Source organism: Falco rusticolus, chromosome 1 (assembly GCF_015220075.1).
Source record: "Falco rusticolus isolate bFalRus1 chromosome 1, bFalRus1.pri, whole genome shotgun sequence".
Classification (NCBI taxonomy): domain Eukaryota; kingdom Metazoa; phylum Chordata; class Aves; order Falconiformes; family Falconidae; genus Falco; species Falco rusticolus.
Genome location: NC_051187.1, coordinates 65445950 through 65471207, shown reverse-complemented (window position 1 = coordinate 65471207; position 25258 = coordinate 65445950). Strand labels below are relative to the sequence as shown.

General features: G+C 37.2%; 1 protein-coding gene across 6 annotated transcripts in view; it reads left to right on the top strand.

Moving 5' to 3' along the window:
- SLC7A2 (solute carrier family 7 member 2) overlaps positions 1-23780 on the top strand; it is a 58791-nt gene extending 35011 nt beyond the window's left edge. For 4 of the 6 annotated variants that reach the window (XM_037382195.1, XM_037382177.1, XM_037382215.1 and 1 more), the window contains 11 exons: positions 1358-1748; positions 3004-3159; positions 5966-6131; positions 6685-6821; positions 7500-7722; positions 10265-10404; positions 14226-14328; positions 15538-15743; positions 16047-16213; positions 17185-17293; positions 17883-23780. In XM_037382195.1, the coding sequence (XP_037238092.1) occupies positions 1358-1748; positions 3004-3159; positions 5966-6131; positions 6685-6821; positions 7500-7722; positions 10265-10404; positions 14226-14328; positions 15538-15743; positions 16047-16213; positions 17185-17293; positions 17883-18070 (1986 nt within the window). In that variant the 3' untranslated portion in view covers positions 18071-23780. Of the gene's footprint in view, positions 1-1357; positions 1749-3003; positions 3160-5965; positions 6132-6684; positions 6822-7499; positions 7723-10264; positions 10405-10810; positions 10948-14225; positions 14329-15537; positions 15744-16046; positions 16214-17184; positions 17294-17882 lie in introns of all 6 variants that reach the window. The other 2 variants (XM_037382186.1, XM_037382221.1) reach the window with 2 other exon arrangements.
- Positions 23781-25258: the final 1478 nt, after the last annotated feature.

Here is a 25258-nt window from a genome sequence, read left to right as displayed (position 1 = left end):
CTCTTTTTCATACCCAAGGGGATTTTTTGAAAGCAATCTCAGTATCAGAATGTCAGTTCTCTTGCTTCTGATTCTTTGTTCTAGGATGAAACACTGTTAAGTGAGCTATCCATCTTGATACAGTCATTGCTGTTAGTGGATTGAACTGTTGTGTGTATAAATGCCCTTTACTGGTCTAGGAAACAGATAGGAGGGAACCTACCTACAGAATATCTTCATCTAAATGAAAAAGATTCTCAATTCCAAGGAGGGTTCCACTTAACAAATCATGAGCAGAGTATAGATATTTATGGTATGAGTTGCAAAGACAAACATCAGTTTGGGGAGATGGCAGATGGTATTGCTTAATTTTTAACAAACTCTTAGTCGTCGACAATACAATTTAAAAAAATACATAAAGATGGACAGAACTTGTACATTAATGCTGCCTCTTTGAGATGTTATGTTCTGCAGTATGCCCACGTACTGTCTCCCAAGCAAATGCTTTGGACCCTCAGGTATCATTTTTTTGAGTTGGGAAGCAGGCTTACTGCTGTTCCTCCCAGCAGGCACATGTATCCCAGGCCAGGGAAGTGCTGCCCACCCGCTGGCCTCTAGGACCTAGCTGGTCACAAAACCTGAACCGGTGTGCAAGAGCTGATCACACCCCACACTGCAACATGCACTGGGAATATTGAAGAACGGCAGCTGGCAGGGGATGAACGGTTATCCCATCAGGGTTTTTTAGATGATTCTCAGAGAGAGTTCTATGAGCTTTGTTGTAAAAATAATTAGTTCTGGGAAACTCAATTGGTGTGAGAGGGAGTAGAAACAATACTTTAATCTGCTTTCAAGCAGTTTTTACTGAAGCAAATTCTAAAAGCAAAAGCCACGTATTTGAAAGCAAAAGGAGATTGCACTGGCTCTGTCAGAATGTTATATTTTAAAGATTTTGCTGTTTATAGCCTTATTGTTGGAGTTTTAGATCTCAAAAATCCCTATTTATGTTGGTGTAGATCCTTATCTTAAAAGTCTTTATGATACATGAGATAATAGGCATCTATTCTGTTTTTGTTTTAGAAATGGTTAAGAAGTGGCCATTAGGAGATAAATAGAAATAATTTCCTCTTTTTTGCAGCTGTGTAATGAACCTAAAGATAATAGATATCTTTCCCTAAATCCTAAAATTAGGAATACTGAATCCCTATTTTTTTTCCTGGGGAAAAAGCACATGCCAGCTTATTTAATGTCACAGAAGAGTGTAAATACATTAATTAGTAGGTGTGATCAAAGTTCTTTATGCAAATACATTTTTTCATTGTTTTTCACCAGTGGCTATGCTACCTTTTATGTACTGTAATTGTTTCGTTTATTTTAGAGCTCTACATCCACCATGTTGCCCTGTGGACCAGCTTTGTCCTTTGTTCGGTGTCTGGTGCGGAAGAAGAATGTCAGTGGTGAAAGTCTTGAGGACTCCAAGTTGTGCCGATGCTTATCAACAGTGGACCTTATAGCCTTGGGAGTAGGAAGTACCCTTGGTGCTGGTGTTTATGTCCTTGCTGGAGAAGTAGCCAAATCCGATTCTGGACCTAGCATCGTTGTTTCTTTTCTCATTGCTGCGCTGGCATCTGTGATGGCAGGTCTCTGCTACGCTGAGTTTGGTGCTCGTGTTCCCAAGACTGGCTCTGCGTACTTGTATACTTATGTAACTGTTGGCGAACTGTGGGCTTTTATCACGGGTTGGAATCTCATTTTATCATATGTTATAGGTAAGCTTATGAACAAACACAGTCCTAAGGGTTTCTGGGATATATCTTGGATATAAGATACAGATTTGCATCTGTCTGTCTCTATACTTAGCTACTGTTGTTTTTTACTCCTGCCAAGATGAAAGAACCAAAGTAATGTGATTAGGTTATTTCCTCTTGTGCATCATCATTGCAAACAGGTTTTTTGCAAGGTAGTTTTGTAAACAGTGTATCTTCAGCAGCATGAAGTGCATACCTTGTATGAAAACTGTATCAGACAGTTCAGTGATGATGCACAAGAATAAATAGAATTTCATTGCTGTCTATGGTCAGCAAGAATAATTTCAGTAAAATCAATAAGCACTTTTTCTTCTGAATTTACACAGCAAGGACATTAACAGGGACCCCATCACTATGGTATTTCACTTCAAGAAAGTCATGATGTTGAAGTACTAACTTGTTACTATAGCCTCATGTTAATTCATTAATGTCCTGTCAGGTAATCCCCATAAAATACAAAGTTGGCCAGATCTGAATAAAATCAATGCTTATATGGCAGATATTCAAATAACTATTTCAGTGCTTTAGCAGTGACAACATTTTTCGATTCAAAAATGTTTTTTTCCAGAGGTACATGTTCCAAGCATCCATTATTGCCTATAAGCATGCCTAAGTGTATATGTATACCTAACTACAGGACTGTTGCCCAGATCACTACGAAATCAATACACCCAAGCATCATACTGAAGTCTATTTCATGGTAGGAGAGCTGTAAAAATAAGGTTGTATTTAGCCATGGCCATGTGCACTCTTCACCAGAAGAGAGTATTAGTATTAAATAATAACTCCAGCAATATACATCTTGCCAGTGATTTTTTGCTTTACTTCCAGGTGGACAAACTTTCCTTCATGTGCTTTCTTAAACTGCTTCCTTTACATTGCTTTATATTCTTTAACATATGCATACGATAACCTTAGAAGTGTCTTCCAGAATGACAGCAGACATAAATTATCAAGAAATAATGTCTGCAATATTTTGGGAATAAATGAGGTACAAATTTTTATATTTAGTTGTAGAATACAACTACCATTTAACTATATAGAAAAATTATAAGACATTAAAATTTGTCAGCAAAACAAAATCACTGTTTTAACACAAGTTCTGTTTTTTAAATGCAAGTTACAACATGCTTAATTTTATCTCTTTTTTTCAGTGGAAGTAACTGTATCCCCCTGTACATATGCAACCCCCTAACCATGCATGTATTTTATGAAGGTACATCAAGTGTAGCAAGAGCCTGGAGTGGCACCTTTGATGAACTTCTTGGAAAACAGATTGGTCATTTCTTCAGAAGCTACTTCAAAATTAATTACTCTGGGCTAGCAGAGTATCCTGACTTCTTTGCTGTATTCCTGATATTACTTCTATCAGGTGAGACAATATATGGCTTCATATATGCTGGTTGTGATGTTTTACAGACAAAAATGTTAAATTGTAGTTTGTGTTTCACCAGAAATACCTTAATAATGTTTAAGAAGTTCAAATGTGCATTTGTATATTGACACAATGACTCTGGGAATTAAATGTGTATAATCAAATTTTCATGTGTATCATCTTCTTTTGTTGAAACTGAGACATGAAATAATTATTCGTCAGTACTTTTTAAATAAACCCCATAATATAGATTGATGGTAACAGGAAAAGCATACACTTCTGTGTGGGTTTTATGCCTTTGTCACTGGCAAATGCTTTCAGAGGGACCTTAAGGTTAACTCTGTAGTTTGGTGATGTGACATACTCTCCTTAAATCACAAATTGTGCACATAGTGGGTATTTGTAAGGGTTTTTTTGCCTCTAAATTGTTAACCTATTCCGTACAAAATAACTTTCCCCTTTTTAACTCTTCAAAAGAGTTATTTAGCCTAAAACTGGTTTGAGCTAAAGGGCACTTCAAGGTAGTGGCATAAGCCAACAGGCCAGTTTAAAACCTGAGTAAACCTTTCATGTCTACTCCACTCAGTTCTGTTTCTTTTTCATCTTTACTCATGTATTATGTTTTTAAATCACAAAATTTGACACCTACTGTATACTTTTTGAGGGATCAGAAAGATCAAAAATACTGCAACTTACTTGCATGTTTGCATTTTAACAGTTGCTTTCCACAAGGAAACGTTCTTACTGCCAGCAGGAGTGATGGAAGCAGTGAGTGTATTCTAAAGTATATAGTTTGTTTTCAGCCAATACTAGAAGGATTTCAGTATTCAGTAGAGATCTCAAATATTTTTCATGTTCAGTCTCTCTTTAGATCAAACAAAAGCAGGAGCTTTTCTTCTCTGGAAAGTGAGACTAAGTTATATGGGTATAACCTCCCGTTCCCTTACTCTGGGTGGCTTTGTTGGACTCAGGAAACATTGCTGTTCAACTCTTAATGCTAGAATGAGCGACCAGTGCATCTGATGCTTTTATTAGGTCTCTGTACACGAAAAGATGAGTTCCCACACTTAGGAAGATCAGGGAATTTACTAGACAAGGTTTAGTCCAGCATCCTGCCATGTTTGTGGCTACGAGTTGCCTATAGTACCAGTTCAGACTCTTTAACGTCTTCAGGAGAGATGGGAATGAATGTGGTGCATAGCTGGAACAGACCTTTCTGTTTCACCTCTCCCAAAGGAAGGAGAAAAAAATAACATTTTGAAAAGCAAAGCACTGAAACTCCACAAACCAAAGTATAAAATGCTAGTTCAGATGCTGCCACCTTTTATGTTTTCTCCATTGCCATTGTTGCTTCCTAACATAGGAAGTAGAGATTCTTGACAGAAGAGACAATGTTTCTCCTGGGGTTCACTGCTGCTCCTGAGTTTTCATTGGTGTCCTGTCTTTTCATCCCCACCATCATTCCTTCTTCACTTCTTTTGTGCTTGTGCCACAAATCACCTCTCCAGGTGTCTGTGGTAAGCAGCCAAGCCACCAGTGAATGGACTGGGTAGAACTCGCTGCCGCTGAGAGGAGGGGCAGAGGGGTGGCTCAGGGCTGTGTAGGCTGAGCACGATACAGTAATTGGATTCTGAACTGCACAAAGCTGAATCATAGGAGTAGCAGATGATGTTTTACAGAAAATGTTATGTGCTAAGCAGGAGGGAACGTACACATAAATCTAGTTTGGGGATTATTTTTTCCCTAGAGAAAGGACTTAAAAAAATTTATAACTATGTTTCATACTGCATTAGGCTGATTGAGACATTGCCTTCTTGGGAAAAATTGAGCTGAAGAAAGCATATACCTACTTCCAATAAAAATGCCATTGGTGAAGAAAACTTGAGCAGCTCATATCATAACTTCTTACATTATGATAAGATAGCAAATATCTCATTAGCAGAGTCAGAAATTTTTAAGACATTATTTTGAGAGGCTTAAAATTTTCAGACTTAATCTCTGAATAATGAGGGAAAGCATGTATGTGATATTAGTGGAAACACTGCAAAGAACCTGTGGAGGCTTTCCCATTGCACTTAATTTTCACTGATCTGCTCACTGCCTGCTTTTCCATTAAATTGTTAGTACACTTACAGTTGTTACAAATCTAACTGCACAGTAGGATCCTGTGGCAAACAACAAACTTTCAGATTGTTTAAATGCTCCTACTCTGCAACCTAAGGCATGTGTATTTTGTATCAGACTGTTTTCTAGAATCTCTGTGAATCAGTGTTTATGAACAGGAGGCATGCATTTCTTTTAAAGGAATGAATTTAAAGAAATTCTTGATAAGATAGGAAATGGGACTCTTAACTGTGACGGATATGCCCTGAAAAACTTAGAGTGATCAGATTACATTATTAATCTAATAATTTTTCTTATTTGATTAATCTAATGAGTGTTCTGTAAGAAATAGATTCTACCAATCTGTTTTGACTAAGCATAGAATTCTTGTACCTATTTTTGCTCCGTTGCATAAAATAGAGATATGTATTGGAACCTCAGGAAAGCAGTAAGTAACAATTGCTCAAAATACTTAAAGAATGCAATTTTTAAAGTTTTCTGTTTTGTGGTTTCCAACACACTTGCCTGTTGCCACGCTGTCAAAAAGTCTAGCAAATTTGTGCTACCACTTTTTAAAAGTATAAAATCTACTGCTGTTGGTTTAATATTATTCACAGTACTTACAAGTATATCTTCTTTAAAATGCCATTTTATTAGTTTAAGGGACCATTCACATCTATAAAATATTTTTATTTTATAGGTCTTTTATCTTTTGGAGTAAAAGAATCTGCATGGGTGAATAAAATTTTCACTGCCATTAACATCTTAGTCCTACTCTTCGTTATGATTTCTGGTTTTGTGAAAGGAGATGCTGACAACTGGAAAATAAGTGAAGAATATCTCATAAACCTGACTGCAGTAACAGAGTAATGCTTTTTTAAAAAATCAATTTACTTGCTCACAGTCCAAGCAATTTTCTGTTATACTTGCTTTAGTAGTATTGCAGGTAATATATCAATTAATAGCTCTGTGGCTGGGAATGATAAACTTTTTATTCCCTTAAAAATAGAGGGTTTATTTTCTTGTTTGTAGTTTCCTTTAAAAATCATCTTATTTCAATCCCGTTGTCTGTAACCATTTGAGTGGTTACTGGCTTCTTATCCTTAAGCCATGTATTAACTGCAGTATGTGAGTACAACAGCAAAAGTTGCCTACACTGTTATTAACAATTTTTGCCACAAACTGCAAAGTAAGGTGATAGTTAATTGATTCAGGTATTATTCCATTTACTGTTATTTTTGTCTTTATTACAAGCTTTGACATAAAAATGTCTTCTCGAGCAGTTTTGTAAAGCAGAACTGTCTTGACAAGAGCACTGTAATGTGTTTCCAGAGTGGTAGGGGAGCAGGATGCATGGTTTTGTCCTACCAATAATAAAAAAAATAAGTAATTTTTCAGCTGTATTTTTGTTCTTTATAGGAATTGCTCGTCCTATGAGAATGTGACAAGTATGTATGGGAGTGGTGGCTTTATGCCATATGGTTTCACAGGAACATTGGCTGGTGCTGCAACCTGTTTTTATGCTTTTGTAGGATTTGACTGCATTGCAACAACTGGTATAGTATTTATATCTGTGTGTATATATGTATAACTATATATGTGTAACATGTTTTCTTTGTAAAAAAACCCCACATGATCAGCATAACAATCTGTCAACTGCTCTTCTGCTTTCTCCTAAACCTCCTTCAGTCCATGTGGAATGAGTCTGAGTTCATTTCTGAATGGGGCTATCTTTCTGGGAGGAAGAAGGAGATTTTACTTATTTTATTTCTGTTCTAAAGAAATTAATTGTTGCTTTCTAAGTCTGGGAGGTGATTAGTATACATTTTTTTCTGCCCAAATCATGTTAACCACCTGGTCATTTTTACAGTTCTCTGAAATGAGGTATCTCTCCTAAAGGCTGGCTTGTATACGGGTGATAGGGAATGAGTATATTGAACTTCCAAACAGTAGGTAAATAACTAGAAATTATGGGCTTTGAGTAGTCTAAATATAGAATGTGTTTTATGTCCTTTAGTTTACCTCTATTTTTAAATGCTGTTCTTGGCAATAAAATACTGAGTTTTGTTCTGTGTCACTGAGCCTATTTTATACAGATTTTTAAAACTTCTATTAACACATATGATTCCCATAGCTTAGTTTAACACATTATTTGTCTTTGATGTTATCTTTGAAAGCTGAAGGTGGAAATGAGTAAGAAGTTTTGGTGGGGCATTTTTTTCCCCTTTTTTCAGGAGAAGAGGTCAAGAATCCTCAGAAAGCCATACCCATAGGAATTGTGGTGTCCCTGCTTGTCTGCTTCATGGCCTATTTTGGGGTTTCGGCTGCATTGACACTTATGATGCCATACTATCTACTAGACGAGAAAAGTCCTCTGCCAGTAGCATTTGAATATGTTGGATGGGGTCCTGCAAAATACGTTGTAGCAGTGGGATCCCTCTGTGCTTTGTCTACAAGGTAAAGACGCTGAAATACTAATTTTATTGGGAAAAGCTGATGGATAATATATGATTTAAACTTATGTTCTTGTTAATTTTGAAGGCTTACTTCATGCAAAGGGTTATCCATAAGTATTATAAGCATGTTTTAGACTTGAGCAGGTCTTGATCACAGTAGGTAATTCAATTTAAATTCCTTTTTTAAACTGTACTGTTATTGAACTTTACCTCTTTTGCTTATTACCCAAAATATTTTTTATTAAAATATGTATTTTCAGACATATGACCTGCAAGTTATTATTAACTGATAAAATAAACCTCACCCATTTTGTCCTTTCTTGCTCTTCACTCCCAATGACTCAGCAGTTTTATGGGCATTGTGTATTTGCAGGCAAAATTGAAGAGATGATTAACTAACTCCACTCCTCATCTCCGTTGCCTGTCTCTGTTTTCCTCCAGTAGCCAGTCTGTCTTCTGACATCATCCCTTCCTGTGGTTTCTGTGTGGGTATTTGAGATGTAGATTATAGCTGTGAAAATATTATAATTTATTCCCCTTTGTGAAACTGTGGATATAATCTTATCGTGTTACGTTGATTAAAAGGATCAGGGAGGGTATGAGGTATATGTCCATATATGTTCATATATGTTACATCCCAATTGTAATGTGGTACAAACACTTTCATAGAATAGAAAATGGCTTGGTACTTGAATTCAGGGATAGAAAAATGCTGATGCCAATATTCTCTGTGAGCTTATGTAGGGTAAGGAGTCATTTACATGAACTTATGGTAAGAATACTGGATGCCTTTGTGGAAGGGAAAACGACATGCCGGTTGAGGCACTAACAGTACTCTGAGATGATCCTTTAAGCATTAGCATGAAGAAGATGAGCACGCTGCCTGTGGACAATGTTTTAAAGGAAAGGAATATTTTGATGTAGGAGAGGACAGAAAAAAAACATACTTCCAGCAAGACATTAAAAGAATTGTAGGACTGACTAAAGAATGTCATAGTTACACAGTTCATTCTGGGATTAGAGTTATTTTCTATCTAGTTGTCGCAGCCCCCTCATTTTGGAGGGTTTTAATGAATGCTTCCTCTATATTGATAAATAGTACAAGTGATATATAAGCAAAAACTAGATTAAAGAAACTAATCTTGGAAAACAAAATTAACTGAGGTGGTAAAACACTTTTTCAGAAATTTGAACTGTTAGTCTCTTTTTCCAGTGTATTCTGAAGAATTATATTTACTTATATGGAGAGGTTAATCTTTCAGTTTGTTGACAGATATCAGTTTAGAACAAAAAAACTATTTCATATTCCTCATTTTAGAGGCATAATTAAGAAAAAAATTGGGATTATTGCTTTTGGTCCATATAGTTGTGTCTGTTATGTCATGAACTTGTTTCCCCAGGGTAAAGGTGCTTGTTAATATTTCCATTATTTGTGTCAACGTACTTAAAAAGGCGTAGGATAAGTGAATTTTACAAAGCTACAACAGCAAAAAATTTAGCGGTGGATTTTAACAGTATCCTTATTTGAAAAATCAATTGTCACCCTGCTTCAGGAAACATTCTTTTTTGGAAGGGACATTCATACATCAAGATCAGTTCATGTGCAATGAAACATCTCTCATGTGTGCCTAACCTTAACGCTTGTGTCTCACGAGCATTACTGGAGGTACTTAGCATCTGTGGTATGTAAAACCTGTGCCTTCTGTAAGTGATATAGTCGATTCTCTAAAGTAAGAAAGGCAACCATTCACCTGGTTAAAAACTAGTGTGCTTGCTGCAGAGGTTATACTGGCTGTGATTTTGCCTTTTGTCTTTTCAGTGTTTTGGGGTTTCTTAATTACAATTACTTTGCTTTGAGGGAAAGAAACCACTTAATTTAAGAAATATGTTTAAAAAGAGCTTTGAGTTATCAACGGTTTAAAAGCTTTCTGTGTTCTGCTAATAACAAATCTAAATTAATTAGCTTTACTTCTTAAAAAAAAAACCCAAACACAAAACCCCAACCAATCTTAATGAGACTTGGCTAGAGGTGCTTTAATGGAAAGAAGTAATGTGCCCAAGTATAACTGTATGGTGCTTACTTTGAATTACTGTTAATCAGCAGCCTCACATGGAAATATAGAGTGTAAGAGATGCTGCTAATGCTTTTTGATTTGCTGCTGCTGACTGACAGACCTTCTCCAGGAATACTAAAGCTTAATCGCATACTTAGTGTGACCTGGAACATGTTTCTGGTCCACTAATACCCAAGAACTACAGTGATGACAAGAGTTATTTTGCTAATCTGAATTCCCTCTGATGAAGCAATTCCATTACCTTAATCAATTAAAAAAAAAAAAAAAAAGTAATCAACTTTACAAGGAAAAAGAAATTTCTATTTGTGTCTGATCTGTACTATCTTGGGCTATGGGCTTTCTGGTTTTGTCTTACAATCATAAGTTTTGTTTCTATACATGCCATTAATTAACATTGTTTATCTTGTCCATGATACAACTCTGCATGAACTGTGTTTGCCATGTTGCATGTGTTTGCTTTTTACTCAGTCTTCTTGGATCCATTTTCCCAATGCCACGTGTAATCTATGCTATGGCGAAGGATGGGTTGCTTTTCAAATGTCTAGCTCAAATCAGTTCCAAAACGAAGACCCCACTAGTTGCTACTCTATCGTCCGGTGCAGTAGCAGGTGAGACTAAGAGTTGATCCATGTAAAGAAAGGTGCACTGCTAAACACGTTGCATATATGGAAATAAACCACTGTTGTGCAGCTTTGATTTGCTTTGGACTGAAATGATCAATCTGATTGTCGCCAGGTAAAGTAGGCTACCAGTAAAACTTTTCTCTGCACAGATTTTGTATTTATTGGTTAATCTCAAGTGCTTTCAGAGCCTAGGTTCAAAATAAACATCAACCCAAAACCAAGAATATCAGTCAACCAAACAAAAAACCAAGAGCAGCAATACAGAGCCTATACCAAAACTATACCTAAACCCATTAACTCTTCCAAGCTTTCTTTTTGTGTAGTTGGGTTTACCAGTAAAGCATTGTGCTTTTAATAACCTGTATTTGAACTATACATTTTTCTGTTCTAGTCTTCTCGGCTCTATGTTCCCTTTGCCCCGAATTCTGTTTGCCATGGCACGCGATGGTTTACTCTTTAGTTTTCTTGCCAAAGTGAGTAAGAGGCAGGCACCAGTTTCTGCCACCTTGACAGCAGGGGTCATCTCTGGTAAGCTCTCAAAGCCCATGTTACTTAAAGCTGAGATTTAAACACCTTATGCACGTGCATGGTACTTCATATTTTTGAAAAGGGCTGCTTGTTAACTTCCCTTGCATGTACAATGGGAATAAAATTACTGAGTTAATCAAAGGGTGTGAGAACTCCAGATCATGCCAATCATGGTGGTGGTGATGTCCTTAATATCACAGAATTTAAAATTATTTTATTTATTTGTTAATTTCTAATATTGGCCCCTTATCTGGTGAATAAGCTTGTTACTTAATCTGGGTCCCTTAGACTGATGCTCTACTTTATAGGGTTTCCTTGTCTGATGTACACCTTTATATTTATCACATCTGTAATGGGGGAAAATAACTTTCATGGGTTTTATTATGAGTCATGAGAAAAAAAAATCTACATTTGAAGCAGGATCAACGTTTGAGTAAAATATAGAGATTTTTTTTAAATTTCTTTCTAAAGAAAATGATCCTGGTTTTGTGTAGGCTTACCAGACTGCGGTTGATGGGTATGTGTGTGTGTTGGCAGGGTTACGTGTGGATGCACACATACATATACACATACATGCCCACACATATTTTAGCAAAACAGCATTTTGGGAGCTGTTTCCAACTCTTAATGTTTCACAAAGAGAAACTGTTAACGTACAATTTTTCACTTTTGTCCATACTTCTTGCAGAGGTACGTGTAGCTATGCCCAAATTTCATTGTCATTTCAGTGGAATGTCTTAAATTACCCAGGAAAACTGGAAGCTCTAGAAGTATTTAACTCAAAGGCAAATAAATAAGTCTTAAAAGTAATTCAGATATAAAATACATGCCTTACAATATTTAGCAACGTTGGCTCAAATTGGTATCAGGTAAGAGGTACAGAACTGAGACTAAAATATTATTATTATGTAGTCAGGGTCATCCTCAGATGCCACAAGACTAGAACTACTGACACCATGCACTTGACATGTGGGAAGGCACAGTCATTGTCCGAATACTTCCCACATGAAGCATTATTACCAGTTCCTTTTTCTTCGGTCAGTACAAATAAATTGCTTAGAATTACTTTCATTGTTTTTACTTTCTATTGTTTGAGTTTATGATATTGACATATTCCCCTATAACAATTTGAAAGTGCAGTTATGTGGGATGAAATGAACAAATTTATCGGAAATCACAGTAATGGTGAGGAGAAAGAAAACTGTATTACCCAGCTGGTAAACTGACTGATAGAGTTAAACAGCCCTGACTACAGCTATGCAGCAGCCATCACTTGTGCTGCTTTTAGACAGTTTGGGGGATTTGGTGTGTCAACAATTCACCTGAAGACAGCTTTGTCTGCTGCTGGAGAAGAAGTAATTTCTTCTTCTGTTTTCAAAAAGATGCGTATTTGGTAACTTATAGTCATAAATAGTTTTGCCAGAATAGTTACAGATGTATGCAACAGCTTGTATTATCTGACTTTTCTATTCATTGGTAGCATGGATAGTTTCGTAGCTTTAAGAAACATTAAGGAGATTAGATGTTCGGCCCCTTTATTAAAGTTATCAGGCCAAGAATACAGCTGAGGCAATTGCCACGTTCCTACTGTGACTTACCTTTTCACAGGTGGTAATCGCGATTGTGAAACCCTGCACATAGCAAAATTGTTTGGTGTCAGTCCAAGGTTTCACTGTAAATTGATCTCCTGTTGTTTCTTGGAGCAGAGTTAAGGGAGGTGAAAAAACAATACCATGTCTTTTATCCTCTTAGTCAGAAACTTAGAGACATTTTTCAGTTTGGTTCTAATGTAAAAGATATTCTGGGCTACAAAGTAGCCTTTTGAAGCTAGGATTAAAAATTAAATATAGCTACTGTACATGAGGTTATAGTAGGCTCTGTTCTCCCTCAGCTTTGCTTACCCATGCTCTTTTGAGCATGCAAAGTAGCAAAGTATTCAGGAATCTAACCTGTAAATGACAACTTGGATTTAGGAACATCCACTGTCATTGAAGAAAACAGGATGGTCTTCCTTCCTTCATTGGAAAAGGAGATCACAGATGAAATGAAGCTTCTGTAACACAGCAGTCTTGTTTTCAGAAAATTACATTTTGCTTTCTCCTTCAGGATCAAATACCAGCAGAATGTGTGTTTGTGCACTTATACACCTATCTGCAAATATATTAACAAACACGTAACATGAATATTATATATAGGTATTTCTGAACATAGAAAAAATTGTGTGTGCATATACATACAGTGTATAAAGGCTACATTTACTCATTTCTTTTGATGTTGAGATTCCTGATGATTCAAAAGATTAAGTATGTTTAAATTCTTTCTGCGTCTCAATAATGTTCATAAAATACAAGTATTATAAAAGGTTCTTTAATAACATATATTTCAAATCAATTAATATTAGCCTTTCATTTAGTGATGGCTTGTGCTAATTTCTTTATAAGCTATGTATCTCTATGTTCAAACAGCATAGACAAAAAAAGACATTCCAGAATCTCCAAAAGAACGTGGTATTAGCTTTTATAAACACAAAGACTGCTATAACTGCTCTCAGTATCATGGAAGTTTCTGCCTCCGATTTCAGTGATCTTAAGAATATTAATTCTTGTGAGATTTTACTGGTCTTTCTTGAAGGCCACTTGAACTTAAATTCTTTTTAGTAAGAGAATGAATTTAAAAACACCCACAAAACTATTTTTATTTGAGACTACTCTGAAAGTCCTCTTTACATAGACCTCTTTCTTAGCTCAGCAGGAATTTTGCATACTGCTGACTTGCTGGGTCAGATCATTTTTGCTAAGTTTTGCAGTGAGATCCATCCCCTCAGCTTTGGTCAGATTCTGTTGCAGGACCTGAACCTTATTCTATAAAAATGGATTTTAATGTGGCCCAAATTCAGCAAGCCATGTGTGCAAATACTTATGTCCAGATGAGTCCAATATCAATTGCTTGATTCTGCAGCATGACTGTATGGCTCATCAGTGCATATCTATACAAATGAAATTCCCAAATGTAGGCAATTAGGTTTGGGAATCTTGGTGGTGACTTCAAAGATGTGTTTTTAAGGATTACCATGATTTTACTTATATTGCTGTCAGTAAAACAATTTAAAGTTACACTGCAGACATTTTAAAACCTTAGGTTTTAATATATCTTTAATATTAATCTTAGCAATTATGGTTGGACTCAATGATCTTACAGGTCTTTTCCAACCTAAATGATTCTTTGATCCTATGTCAGTCTCATACAAATTTTGCATTTCCTTTTCTTCTCTTTTTTAGCTATAATGGCATTTCTGTTTGACCTAAAGGCTTTAGTGGACATGATGTCTATTGGTACACTTCTTGCTTATTCACTTGTGGCAACCTGTGTCCTCATTCTTAGGTGAGTGAGAAACCTTTGTATTCTACTGTTTGATTTTCCGTTATCAGTATATAAACAGAAGTGACATTTACAGGGTACATTTTTTGCTAGACAGGTAAATGGTTAAGATTAGCTGTATGTATATAGATGATTACTAAGATCACCAAAGAAAACAATGATATATTGTCATATCAGTATAACAGTTAGTCAAGTCAAAGCTTCATGTGAACTCTAGACACCATTTATTTCCCAGCAGATGTATTGGTTTAAGCATTAGTCTCAAAAGTACTAGATGTAAGCTTGCGTGCAAAATTCAACGAATGGTATTTTGAGAAGAATACAGTCTATGCTGTACATCAGGCCCATTACGTTGTGGGGGCTACATGCGAAAGGTATAGATGTTCTAGGTAGTTCACAGGGTGGACAAGTTCAGATAATTTCTTTGTTTTACCCTACTCAGAAATGTAAGACCAGACAAGTGTTTCAGGATGTGGTTGTCCTAAAAGACAATGCAAATATTATCTCTCAATGAGTGAGACTATAAATACTTGTCAGTAAAATTCTGATACCTGTTCTGTTTGTAAAGCTATGGAATAATATTGATACATTGGTAGCTACAGCTCACCTTATTATGTATTCATACATACTGACTTAAAAAGGTCAATCTTTATTACTTAAGCCTAAGTAATTAACTTTTAAATGTACAACATCTTGAAGTCAGCTCAAGTTCATTGTTACAGTAATTTACACTTTAAAAGAGAAGACTATTTTATCCTGTAGTGACTTACATAACATATGTATTTCTAAAAATACGCTTAAATTCTAACAAAGCAGATGTAAAATTTCATTTTATGCCAGTTAGGAGGCCTCTTACAGTATGGGAAGCAAGTCAGAAAGAAGCTCCCCTGCCATTTCCCTGCCGTTGATCACCAGACCCTGTCGTCCTTTCTTTTTGTACGAGACTGGTCATTTATCTGACCCACTGACGCATTCATGTAGCTTATACAAAACTGCCCCCCAAAAATCTCCAAACAAACCCAGCAAAAAAAGTGAGTTGCCACTGTTTGTTTATATATGATAGGGATTAATGATATATGCTGTTGCAGTGCAGTCATAGATTGGAAATTCTCACTGTCTACTGCAAAGAATTTAAATGCATTCCTAGAGTCATATTGCTTCAGATCCCAAAGTAAGCTTAATTTTTTGTTATCCTGTTTGTTCTATGCATAGGTACCAACCCAGTTTAATCTATGAGCAACCAAAATATTCTCCAGAAAAAGCAGCTTTGGCTGCATCTGAAAAGGCATCTGCAGTAAGTGAATCACAGATAAATATGATACAAGAAAATCACTTCAGTCTTCAGGCCCTGATTAATCCATCCAGTTTACCCACTGAGCAGACTGCAACTACTGTTAACTTTTTAGTGGGTCTTTTAGGTAAGTATTCAACTGTGCAAACTCATATAATGCATTAACATAAATAATTGAAGTGTATTAAAGACAAAATTAAAAATCTAGTGATAACATGCCTTCTTTCAGTCATAATGTCATTCTGCAGAATGCTTTTATACTTCTTGATGGATCTAATCTGTAGTCTAGTATCTTTTCCTTTAATTAAACATGTTCATGATAACATTTCATACTGAAGGCCTGCTACCATCCTTCTTAAAAGTCACTTCCTCTTCAATGCAGAGATTAAGTCACCTCTTTCCGATTTCCATCATTTTGTTTTTCACACAGCTTGCTTGGTTTGTGGCTTGAGTGTCCTCACTACATACGGGATTCATTTTATTGCTAACTTGGAGCCCTGGAGTGTTGGCCTTCTTGCTGTGTTGGTGGCGTCCTTCATAGTTACCATTCTCCTCATCCAAAGGCAGCCTCAGAACCAGCAGAAAGTGGCCTTTATGGTGAATAACATATTCTCTATGTTATTCTCTAATGAGAGGTTTGGATGGATTTAACAAGTGGGAGAGGGGCAGAGAGGGAGAAGAGAGATGGTCCTTTTTCAGGCAGTCTTTCATTACTGCACTGCCACTATTGCGGGTTTTTTGGTGAAGGTAGGGGTAGCAGATGGTCATGGCTGATGTGCAGTCCAGTCCAGGTCTTCTCAGGACAAGAGAGGGTTTTACAGACCACAGATTGAATGCGTGACACGCACAGGAGCACGGCTGCAGAAAAGGGCTATACCACTGCTATTGGTGTGACAGCTGCTGTTACAACTAGTGGATCTGACAGCACCGATCTTCTAGGTATTCCTTTAGGCGCAGCCTCAAAGTGCACCTTGCTGAGACCCAAGTAATTTTAGACTTAAATTTAAGCACTTGGAAACCAGAAACCAGTTCAGAAACCGATTAATGTAAACTGATTAAAATGTTAAACTTGTCTGTGTTGTGTACAATGCTTTGGATCACAGTGCAGTTTGTACCTCCCAAAGTATCATGCTTTCATTATAGGCTTTCACTTATGTTCAGAGATGAGTTTTTTACTGGTGTATTTAATGGAAATAATGATGAAGGTCAAGGAATCTGGTGGCGTTGCGGGGTGGTGGTGGTGGTGGTATTTCAGAAAGAAAGGATATATAAATATATTTTCAGCTGTAGATACAGGAATACATTAGTATTAGTTCAGCACAAACTGGAAAGTTTTTCTACACAACCTTAGAGAATAAATATTAAACATAATGTATTTAAAATTTTTAAGATATGTAGAAATGGGTGGTTAAACCCAGTGAAAAAGAAAATTTCAGTGTATTCCAATAAAAAAAAAATCAATTCTTTTTCAATTATTAGATGTGTCACCTTTAGTTTGTGTTGTGTGACGGAAGTGTGACATGCAAGAAATTGTGTTTAATATAAAGGTATTAAATATTTCCTTTTAGGTTCCACTATTGCCATTTTTGCCATCATTCAGTATCCTGGTAAATATTTACTTGATGGTACAATTAAGTGGAGACACTTGGATCAGATTTAGCTTCTGGATGGCACTTGGTAGGTACTTCTGTACATTTCAGTCACTTACGTTAGGACTCATGAATCCCATCTTCGAACGTTTCATTCTCTTCATTGAAATACTTGAAAAAAAGCCTGTGTTCTAATAAAAGTCGGTTGATATTTCTGATGAAAGCAAGAGCATGCTTCAGAAGCAGTATTTACATGCAGTCAAAATTGTAAATGCAGTTTTGAGGTAATATGAAGAATAAAAGATATTGGACATCCAATAAGTCACAATTATTTTTTTTCCTAAGTATAGCTAAAATTGTGCAGAAACCTATTTGTAACAGGTTTCTTCTCCATATATCAGTCATTCTCCCTTAAGATATGGAAAATCGTGTTGATTTCATCTAGACATAAATTTGACACGGTAGTTTTCATGAGCTATTAGAGCATTTAATTATGCAAAAAATATTTGGAATTGGAATTTCCATAGAAACAGGGAAGAGCTGAGGCATGAGCTGATTCAGATACCTGAAGAAGAAACTTGTTTTGGAAAATATGTTCAGCCAAAGAATAATAACTAACTACTTTTTAATGCACTATTTGACTGAAAACCCTAAGTTCTTTTTTTTCCTTTTGGAAGGCTTTCTCATTTACTTTGCTTATGGCATCAGACATAGTCTTGAAGGTCATCGTAGCGATAGAGATGACGACTTCTGTTCAGAAAATAGTGGGCTGCAAGAAAAGAACCCTGTGGAAGAAGTGGATGAACCTGAAAATGCAAATGAAAGTGATCAATTTCTTGCACATGAGAGGACAAGTGAATGCTAATCTACGCAAACATACAAGTCTTTTAAACCTTTAATTGACATTTTACTTGCGGACTGAAATTTCAAAAGCTTTCTGCCAACACTGTGCCTCTTGAAAGTGTTTACTACAAGGCCTGGCTTATATTTTGGACAAGCTGCTAATCCATCTTCATCATTTCAGAACCGACAGCATGGATATTAATATTTAAATTAAACAAACAAGAGAACTATCCTTTGGCAAGCAAAAACCTGGATGCATTGTTTGAACTATCATCCAAAATCACTGGCAATCACACAATATGAAGAATTTTAGAACTGCCTGCAAGAAGTTCTGAATATTTGACACTACATTGTGAACACAAGTGCCTCTCATACCTTCTCCTTACCTCTGTTACATGTTTGGGTCACAATCTAATAGCTCTTTTCTTTCTACAGAAATAACTCTCATGGGAGATAAATTGCAGACAGGCCTGGAAAGTATTTGCAAAACAAATGGTAATTGTACAGATCTGATACTTTGTAAAAAGTAGAGGATCACGTATTTATGTAAAAAGAATTAATTGCTTATCTTTACTTATCAGCAGTCATGGAGAATTCAAACAGTAAAGATATTTCAAAGGCTTTTAGTCCCTCTAAATAGTATTGAAGATTTGTATTTACGCGAATTCTTTTCTTTTCAGAGATGCTGGGTGTATAAAGTAATACTCCCAAGATAAGCTATGTTGTTTTCTGCAAAAGCATGTGGGTAATAATCTGTTGGTCACAGTATTGACAATGACATTTGTATATGATTTAGCAAGTATTGAGCTTTTGATTTCAGAAGGGACAGGATTTTATTCTTGACTACATAATTTGATACTTACATACAGAAGTCATCAAGTTTTCCTCCTTACTACTCATTTATCCCCTTCTATACTTTCTTCTTTACCATGTGCCAGAGCTGATATTTCCGAGATTAGCTGTTACACATTGCTTCTCAGATAATTAATGCACAAAATCCCAGCCGCCTTTTCAGATGGAAGAGGAGGTTAAAAAAAAATAGAGGTGCAGGCTTTAGGAAAAATCCTTGTCAAAACAGTATTTCAGTGCTTCACTAAGCCTTAATCATATGTTAGCACAGCATTTTTTCGTGAGCCAAGCCTACACCCACAAGTCCATTCATGTGGGTAGGATGTCCAAATGCTAATTTGTATAAAGAACTGAATCGTTGCAGCAGTGGAGGGTGAACAATTATTTTAAAGCTGGTGAAAACTGAAACTGTTCTTTTTTTCAACATAAAAGTTATGTTCTCAAAGGCATCCAGATATTTTAACACTTTTTCTCAGCAAGTAGTAGGCTCAAGTCCCAGGAAGGATTCCATAGTATGAAGCTATTTTGCAGGAATGTGTTTATAAAAATAATTGCCCTAAAGTACTTTGTTGTGGAGAGTTGCAATGTGTGGCCAGTACTAATCATTGGTATTAATCTCTTGTGTTAGGTATAAGAACTTTAGATCCTGTGAGACCTATGTTGGTTGACAGTGAAAAGCACCTTACTTTTTATAATAGCTGGAATTTCACCAAAAAGAAAAAGACACAAAAAAACCACCCCACCCCCCCAAAAAAAAAACCCCAAAAACCAACAAACACAACTGGTTAACCTGTTTTCCTGTTCTTTTTTCATAGAATCATGCTTTTTAATCTTAAAATGACTTCTGTTGTTCTAAGAGAGTAGCATGCCTAAATGTTGAAGCGCAGAAGTAGTGCTTCTGGGCAAAGAACCCTGAAATGGGTTGGTACCCCACCGTGGAGCATGTCTGAGGTTTTCAGCCTGATGTCTTTCTTCTCAGCTTGAGCTGGGAGGAGGGGGCCCTGCAGCGCTGGCAGCAGCGAGTGGACAGATGTGCGCTGCTGCACCAGCGGCACCTGCTGGTACTGCGCAAGCTGGAAAGGTGAGGCATGCATCAGGTAGAACACCTACCTCTTAGCTGAGGTTCCGGCGTATGCATCCTCTACCTGCAACTGCAGATGTCCTGAGGAGCGTTGTTGTAGCGATTGCTGGTCCTTAAAAACGGATGGGACACAGAGGATGAGGAGAAACTATAGGGTAGGTGGCAGAGGTTTACTGTTGGTTAACATATCCTAATCCATCCTGAACTGACCGTAAATTATAGCCACTTCTTTCCACAATTCATCATCGTTCTACAAATGCCATTAAAGAAAGACTCAAATCTCATATTAGATTTATTTTCTGTATATATTAAAAATATATATAAATATATGTGTTCTCTCTATATAGATAATATAAGTAGATTATGTGCTAAGTAAGTATTTGGTCGAAAGGTATGGATAGGAATTTTCAGGGCAGTTCTTAGAGCTATTGATAATTTTCAATACCTCTCTATTCAGTGAATGAAAGAGCTGTCTGTGTCAGTTGGATCTGCTGTCAAAATTGTACTTCTCAACTTGGGCCCATTTTTATGCTGAAAATGACAAAAGAACTATACATTCTTGTTTGAAATATTAACAATTTAAGACTTTCCTGGTTCTTGAAAGGAATCCAATGTGGTAATTCTTAGATATGTCAAACCAAAGGTTTTATTTATAAGTAACCAAAAAATTGAGTAAACGAATGCATGTTCTGTTGTTTTCAATCCCACAAGTATTTTAAACAGAGAAACTGATGCTTTTCCTCATCAGTGACGACTCAGTCAAGAGCACGGCTTCTTCAGTGGTTATACTTTCAGAGGACATTGCTAACCTGTCTTGTCCAGTACTCTTAAATCCTCAGCTGCAAAAAATGCCATTGCTGTGGGAGCAAGCCAGCGGTGGTCCAGTAAAGCTTTTGCACGATGTCTTTACAAGCCTACAGTGAAACACAGCTCTTTTAAAACTCATTACACATCTTGGTGTGTGGGAAGCAGAGATTTACTTTTTCCTATGGCTGCTGGTGGTGCAGAGCAGGCGAGCCAGGCTCCCAAGGTGCAAACTGCTGCTGTTCTGTGATGTGCAAGGAAGACCCCACTCTCTCCCAAGGCCATCATATAGAATGTATGTGTGCACGCCTGTCTGTATGTTTGCATCTGTCTGACGTAAGCCCATAGTGATTTTGATGTACTGGTTAAAATAATTTCTATACTGCACTGGAATTTTCCTTTGAAGGAATACTGTCAATAGAACAAACTTCTGACGAAAGCAAGTTCTAGCTAAGCCTTCTGGTGATAAATAAGCTAGAAAATTTATTTTCTTGAATTATGTAATGAATGTGTCAGCACTTTGTGTATTGACAGTTTCCCCTTTCATTTGTATGAATATTTCTTCCCCCCCTTGTTAGAGAAATGAATTATATGAAAATAGAAGAATGTGCCTGTACAAATGTTGCTAAGGGATATGGGAGCAGCTGCAGCACAGGAACTATCCACTTAACTAATGAGATACAAAATTAAATTAAAGGAAACTCACTGGGTATTCTTGGTTGCTTCAAGTACGTAAAGCTTATTTATATGTGTGTATAGTTCAAGTCATTATTAGTCAGTGGCTGAGTAAGAACAAGCCAGAGGTAAAATATTTATGGTAATTTTGGTATGCATTTTTATAGGCAGTCTTGAAATTCCAGATGCTTTAGTGGGACTTTGGAGCAGCAAAGGACATGACATGCTAGTCCTTACACAGGAGCCATGTACGAAACAAATCCCAATTTTGTTCTCGCGTTTGCTGTATGTCTGTGTTTGCTGAGAGAGCAGCTGAAAGCACAAGTCCAGTAGAATTAATTGTTATTTTTTAACATAGTTTTTGATATTTAAAATTGTTCTGTGCAAATAATAATGGTATGTGTTAATACAAAATACCTGCTATTGGAGGTAGCTTATTGTTGTGTATTTCCTTTGTAGAAAAAATCCTCCGAAACCTTTATTTGCAATGGTACATTCTGGATATGCCTTTAGACAGAGGAATTATTCTTATCTAGATGGATTTAAGAAAGTAAGCCAAAGCATATTTAAGGGAGAACAAATCAATCTTTTTATTCTGAAGGGTAAGAGTTATAAAACATTTCTTTATAACTCATGTTAACTGAAGTGATCTTGTGGTGTATCGGTTCTAACTCTGCAATAGGAAAATTTATGAGGTATCTTAGATTTCATTGTCTGTTGTCCTGAATAAAAGTGTTCTGTTGATAATACTAAGTATTTTTCCTGCACACAAATGCCAATTAGATTCCTGAAATCTGTCATATTCTGTTCATGTCACCATATGTTAAAGCCATTTATATTACCTGCTGTTAGAGAATTACCAGTAATAATTGTCAATAGCAGTGATATGGGTTACTTATGTACCTATATGAATTTAACTATGCCATCCAGAAAGTTTAAATGATACAATGAATTTAAAGGCAAAACTTGTTAAAGCTTAAATATATATTCTGTATTTTATTAGATGATAAATGTAAAAGCCTAGCCACCTTTCCCCTAAAATTTACATATATTTTTAAGACATAAATGGCGTACTGTTTTCATGCAGGTTTTAGTAAGTGCCAATATCAGATGTGCCATAAGCATCCCGAGATGCTAAAAGCTGAGCAACCTGGGTGAAATCCGTGACAGTGCAGGTAATCTGTGTGGGACTGTGCAATTGTTTTAATCAGGTGTGATGCCTTTGACATCGAGGTGCATTTTGCACAGCAGGAATTTAATTCACATGATGGCTGGCATGTGTTACTTGATTACACAAAAAAGAAAATAAAAGCACCTTTTAATGCTCTTGGGCCCCAATTCTTTCTAGACTTGCCAGGACAGGCAGCTTGTACAAACTGTAGTGTGCTCATTGAAAGCACTGAGATTACTCAGCGTTAGGCAAATATCTATTTTGCAGAAAGAGCAGGTGGTATTTCCTATAGTGTAGGGTCTTTGCATTTGTTTTAAATTTCCTGTACCTTTAGTATTTCTTTCTGGTATATGTTTTGAGGACCTCTGCATTTTTAATAGTTGGACCTTTCCAAAGATAACGTCTTTACCATCTCCTGATCTGTTTTCCATTCAATTATAGAAATCAAACTCCTTAACATTTGCCAAGTTAAAGGATTTCTGTGTGTAGACATGCATTACATAGAACTATGTATATATATATCATTATCTTTATTGTCAACTGGACAAATTCTGTTGTCTTTGTATGTTTTAATTGAGCCTTGTGCCAGGTAAAGTCCAGCTTCACCAAGCTGGAGTCAGGACTTGGTGAAGCTGGAGTCAGGACAAAGGATAAAAGGATTTGAATGTTTAAGAGGGCTTTTTTCTTTTGTGTTACCAGACAGTAAAGCATGAAATGTTACGTATCTTTAAAAATAGTTATGTGCGCATCATTTTAAAGAACATCAGTGTTCATATCCATTTTAACTTTTTTGTTCATATGTACATTGTAATGATTATTTCTGTATTATATGCTGCTGAGCATTTAATATGTAGATAGAACTATTATGATGCAACTTAAACTACAAAATTGTGTTTCTTTGAAGTGTTCTACCAAAATAAGAAGTCTTGAATTTTTATGAAAGTAAAAATGCTTATATTTAAGAATATGGTGCTTGTCTTTCCACTTTTACAATAGAATTGTAATGAGCAGTATTTTTAGTTACCTTAGTTCCAAATTCTAATGGAAATTACATGGCTCTTCATTTACTGTAAAATGTGCTTCATGGGATAACAACTGTGCATTTGTTCCATATTTTTTAAATAAAACCGAGTATCACTTGTATGTACTTCACAGAACAGCTCAGACTTTAGCCACCACTATAGTTTTACTAAACTCTAAAATAATACAGTAACAATAATCATTAAGTGTATCAGATATCTAGTGTCATGGTATTATACAAATGATAACATTTAAAATAAATAACATAACTCGTATGCATTTTATAGAGAGGAATAAACAACCATGTTTGATGTTTAAATCTTGTTTATCCAGTGGTCTGGAGATGAAGATACTAGCACTTGGTTTCATACTTGCATCCAAGCACTCAAGAAGTTACTAAGAGTAGCACCCTTTGATTTGGGCATTTTATCTTACAGTGCCAAACCAGAGATGATGTTAGGTTTTATTTCCAGAGGGAGGGCGTAGTCCTTGGCGTTTGTGGTACTCAACCTTCTGAAGTACTAAGCCTTGTCCTGGCAGCATCCAACCTCAGAGCTGGATGGATAAACTCACTGTTGATTTGGGGTTTTTTTTTCCTAAAAAGGAAAAAATGAGACCCCAAACCAACCAAAAAAACTTCCTCAACTTTGAATAATCCTGTGGGTACAGCAGGAGAATAAAAGCATGAGTCTGGGCAATGGATAAACAATAACCTTGGCACTGAGGACCACGCTCCCAGGGCAAGCTTAGCATCTGGCACTGGTTTTAAAGATACTTGAGCAGTGACCTTTGTTCACAGACTTAAGAGCAGCTATACCTTTGGGCTTTTTTCTGAGGTATACCACAACTTTTTTATGTATTTCCTTGTAAAGTTTTCAAATTATTAATAATCACCTTACTGCGTGTATTTAGTAGGACTGATCTTGAAATATCTGTGGAATCCCCAATAGCAACACATAAATACTTCCTCTGCTTCTACACTGTTAAGCGGAGGCTTTTGGGAATGTCCTTGCTGTGCCAGGCTAGAACAAGGGCAATAGTCTGACTTAAAAACGTGCTCTTGCCGCCTTAGGCCAAGGCGGACCCGTGCGCGCTGTGCCGGTGATGCGCACCCCGCACGGCTCCGGCACTGCCCCGCTCCCCGCTGCCGGCACAGGGCAGCCCGAAGGCGACGCACGGCTGGCACCGGCGCGGAGCCACGCGTGGCGAGGGGCAGCGGCCACGCAGGAGCTAACGCAAGCAACGAACTTCCGCAGAGCCCCTACGGTCGCGATTGTCTGGGACGCAGCTCTGCTCCCGCTCTGCACCTGGAGTGCCGTGCGAGCGCGCTGGGCCTGCGCTGCGCGGGGAGACCCGGGCGCCGCCCGCAGCCGCCCGGCGAGGAGCGCGGAGCAGCAGCTCGGGCCGGGCTCCGGCACCCGCCGCCTTCCCCGTGTGGGAGGCGAAGCGCCGCAGCAGGTGCCCCGCCCGGCGCGAACCGCGGCGGACACCCTCGGCCGGCCCCCCTGCGGGGCGTCGCGGCCCTTCCCTCCCTCAGCGAACAACCGCGGGCGGCGGCGCCTCCCGGGCGAAGGCAGCCGCAGTCCCCGGGCAGAGGCCGCCGCCGGCCG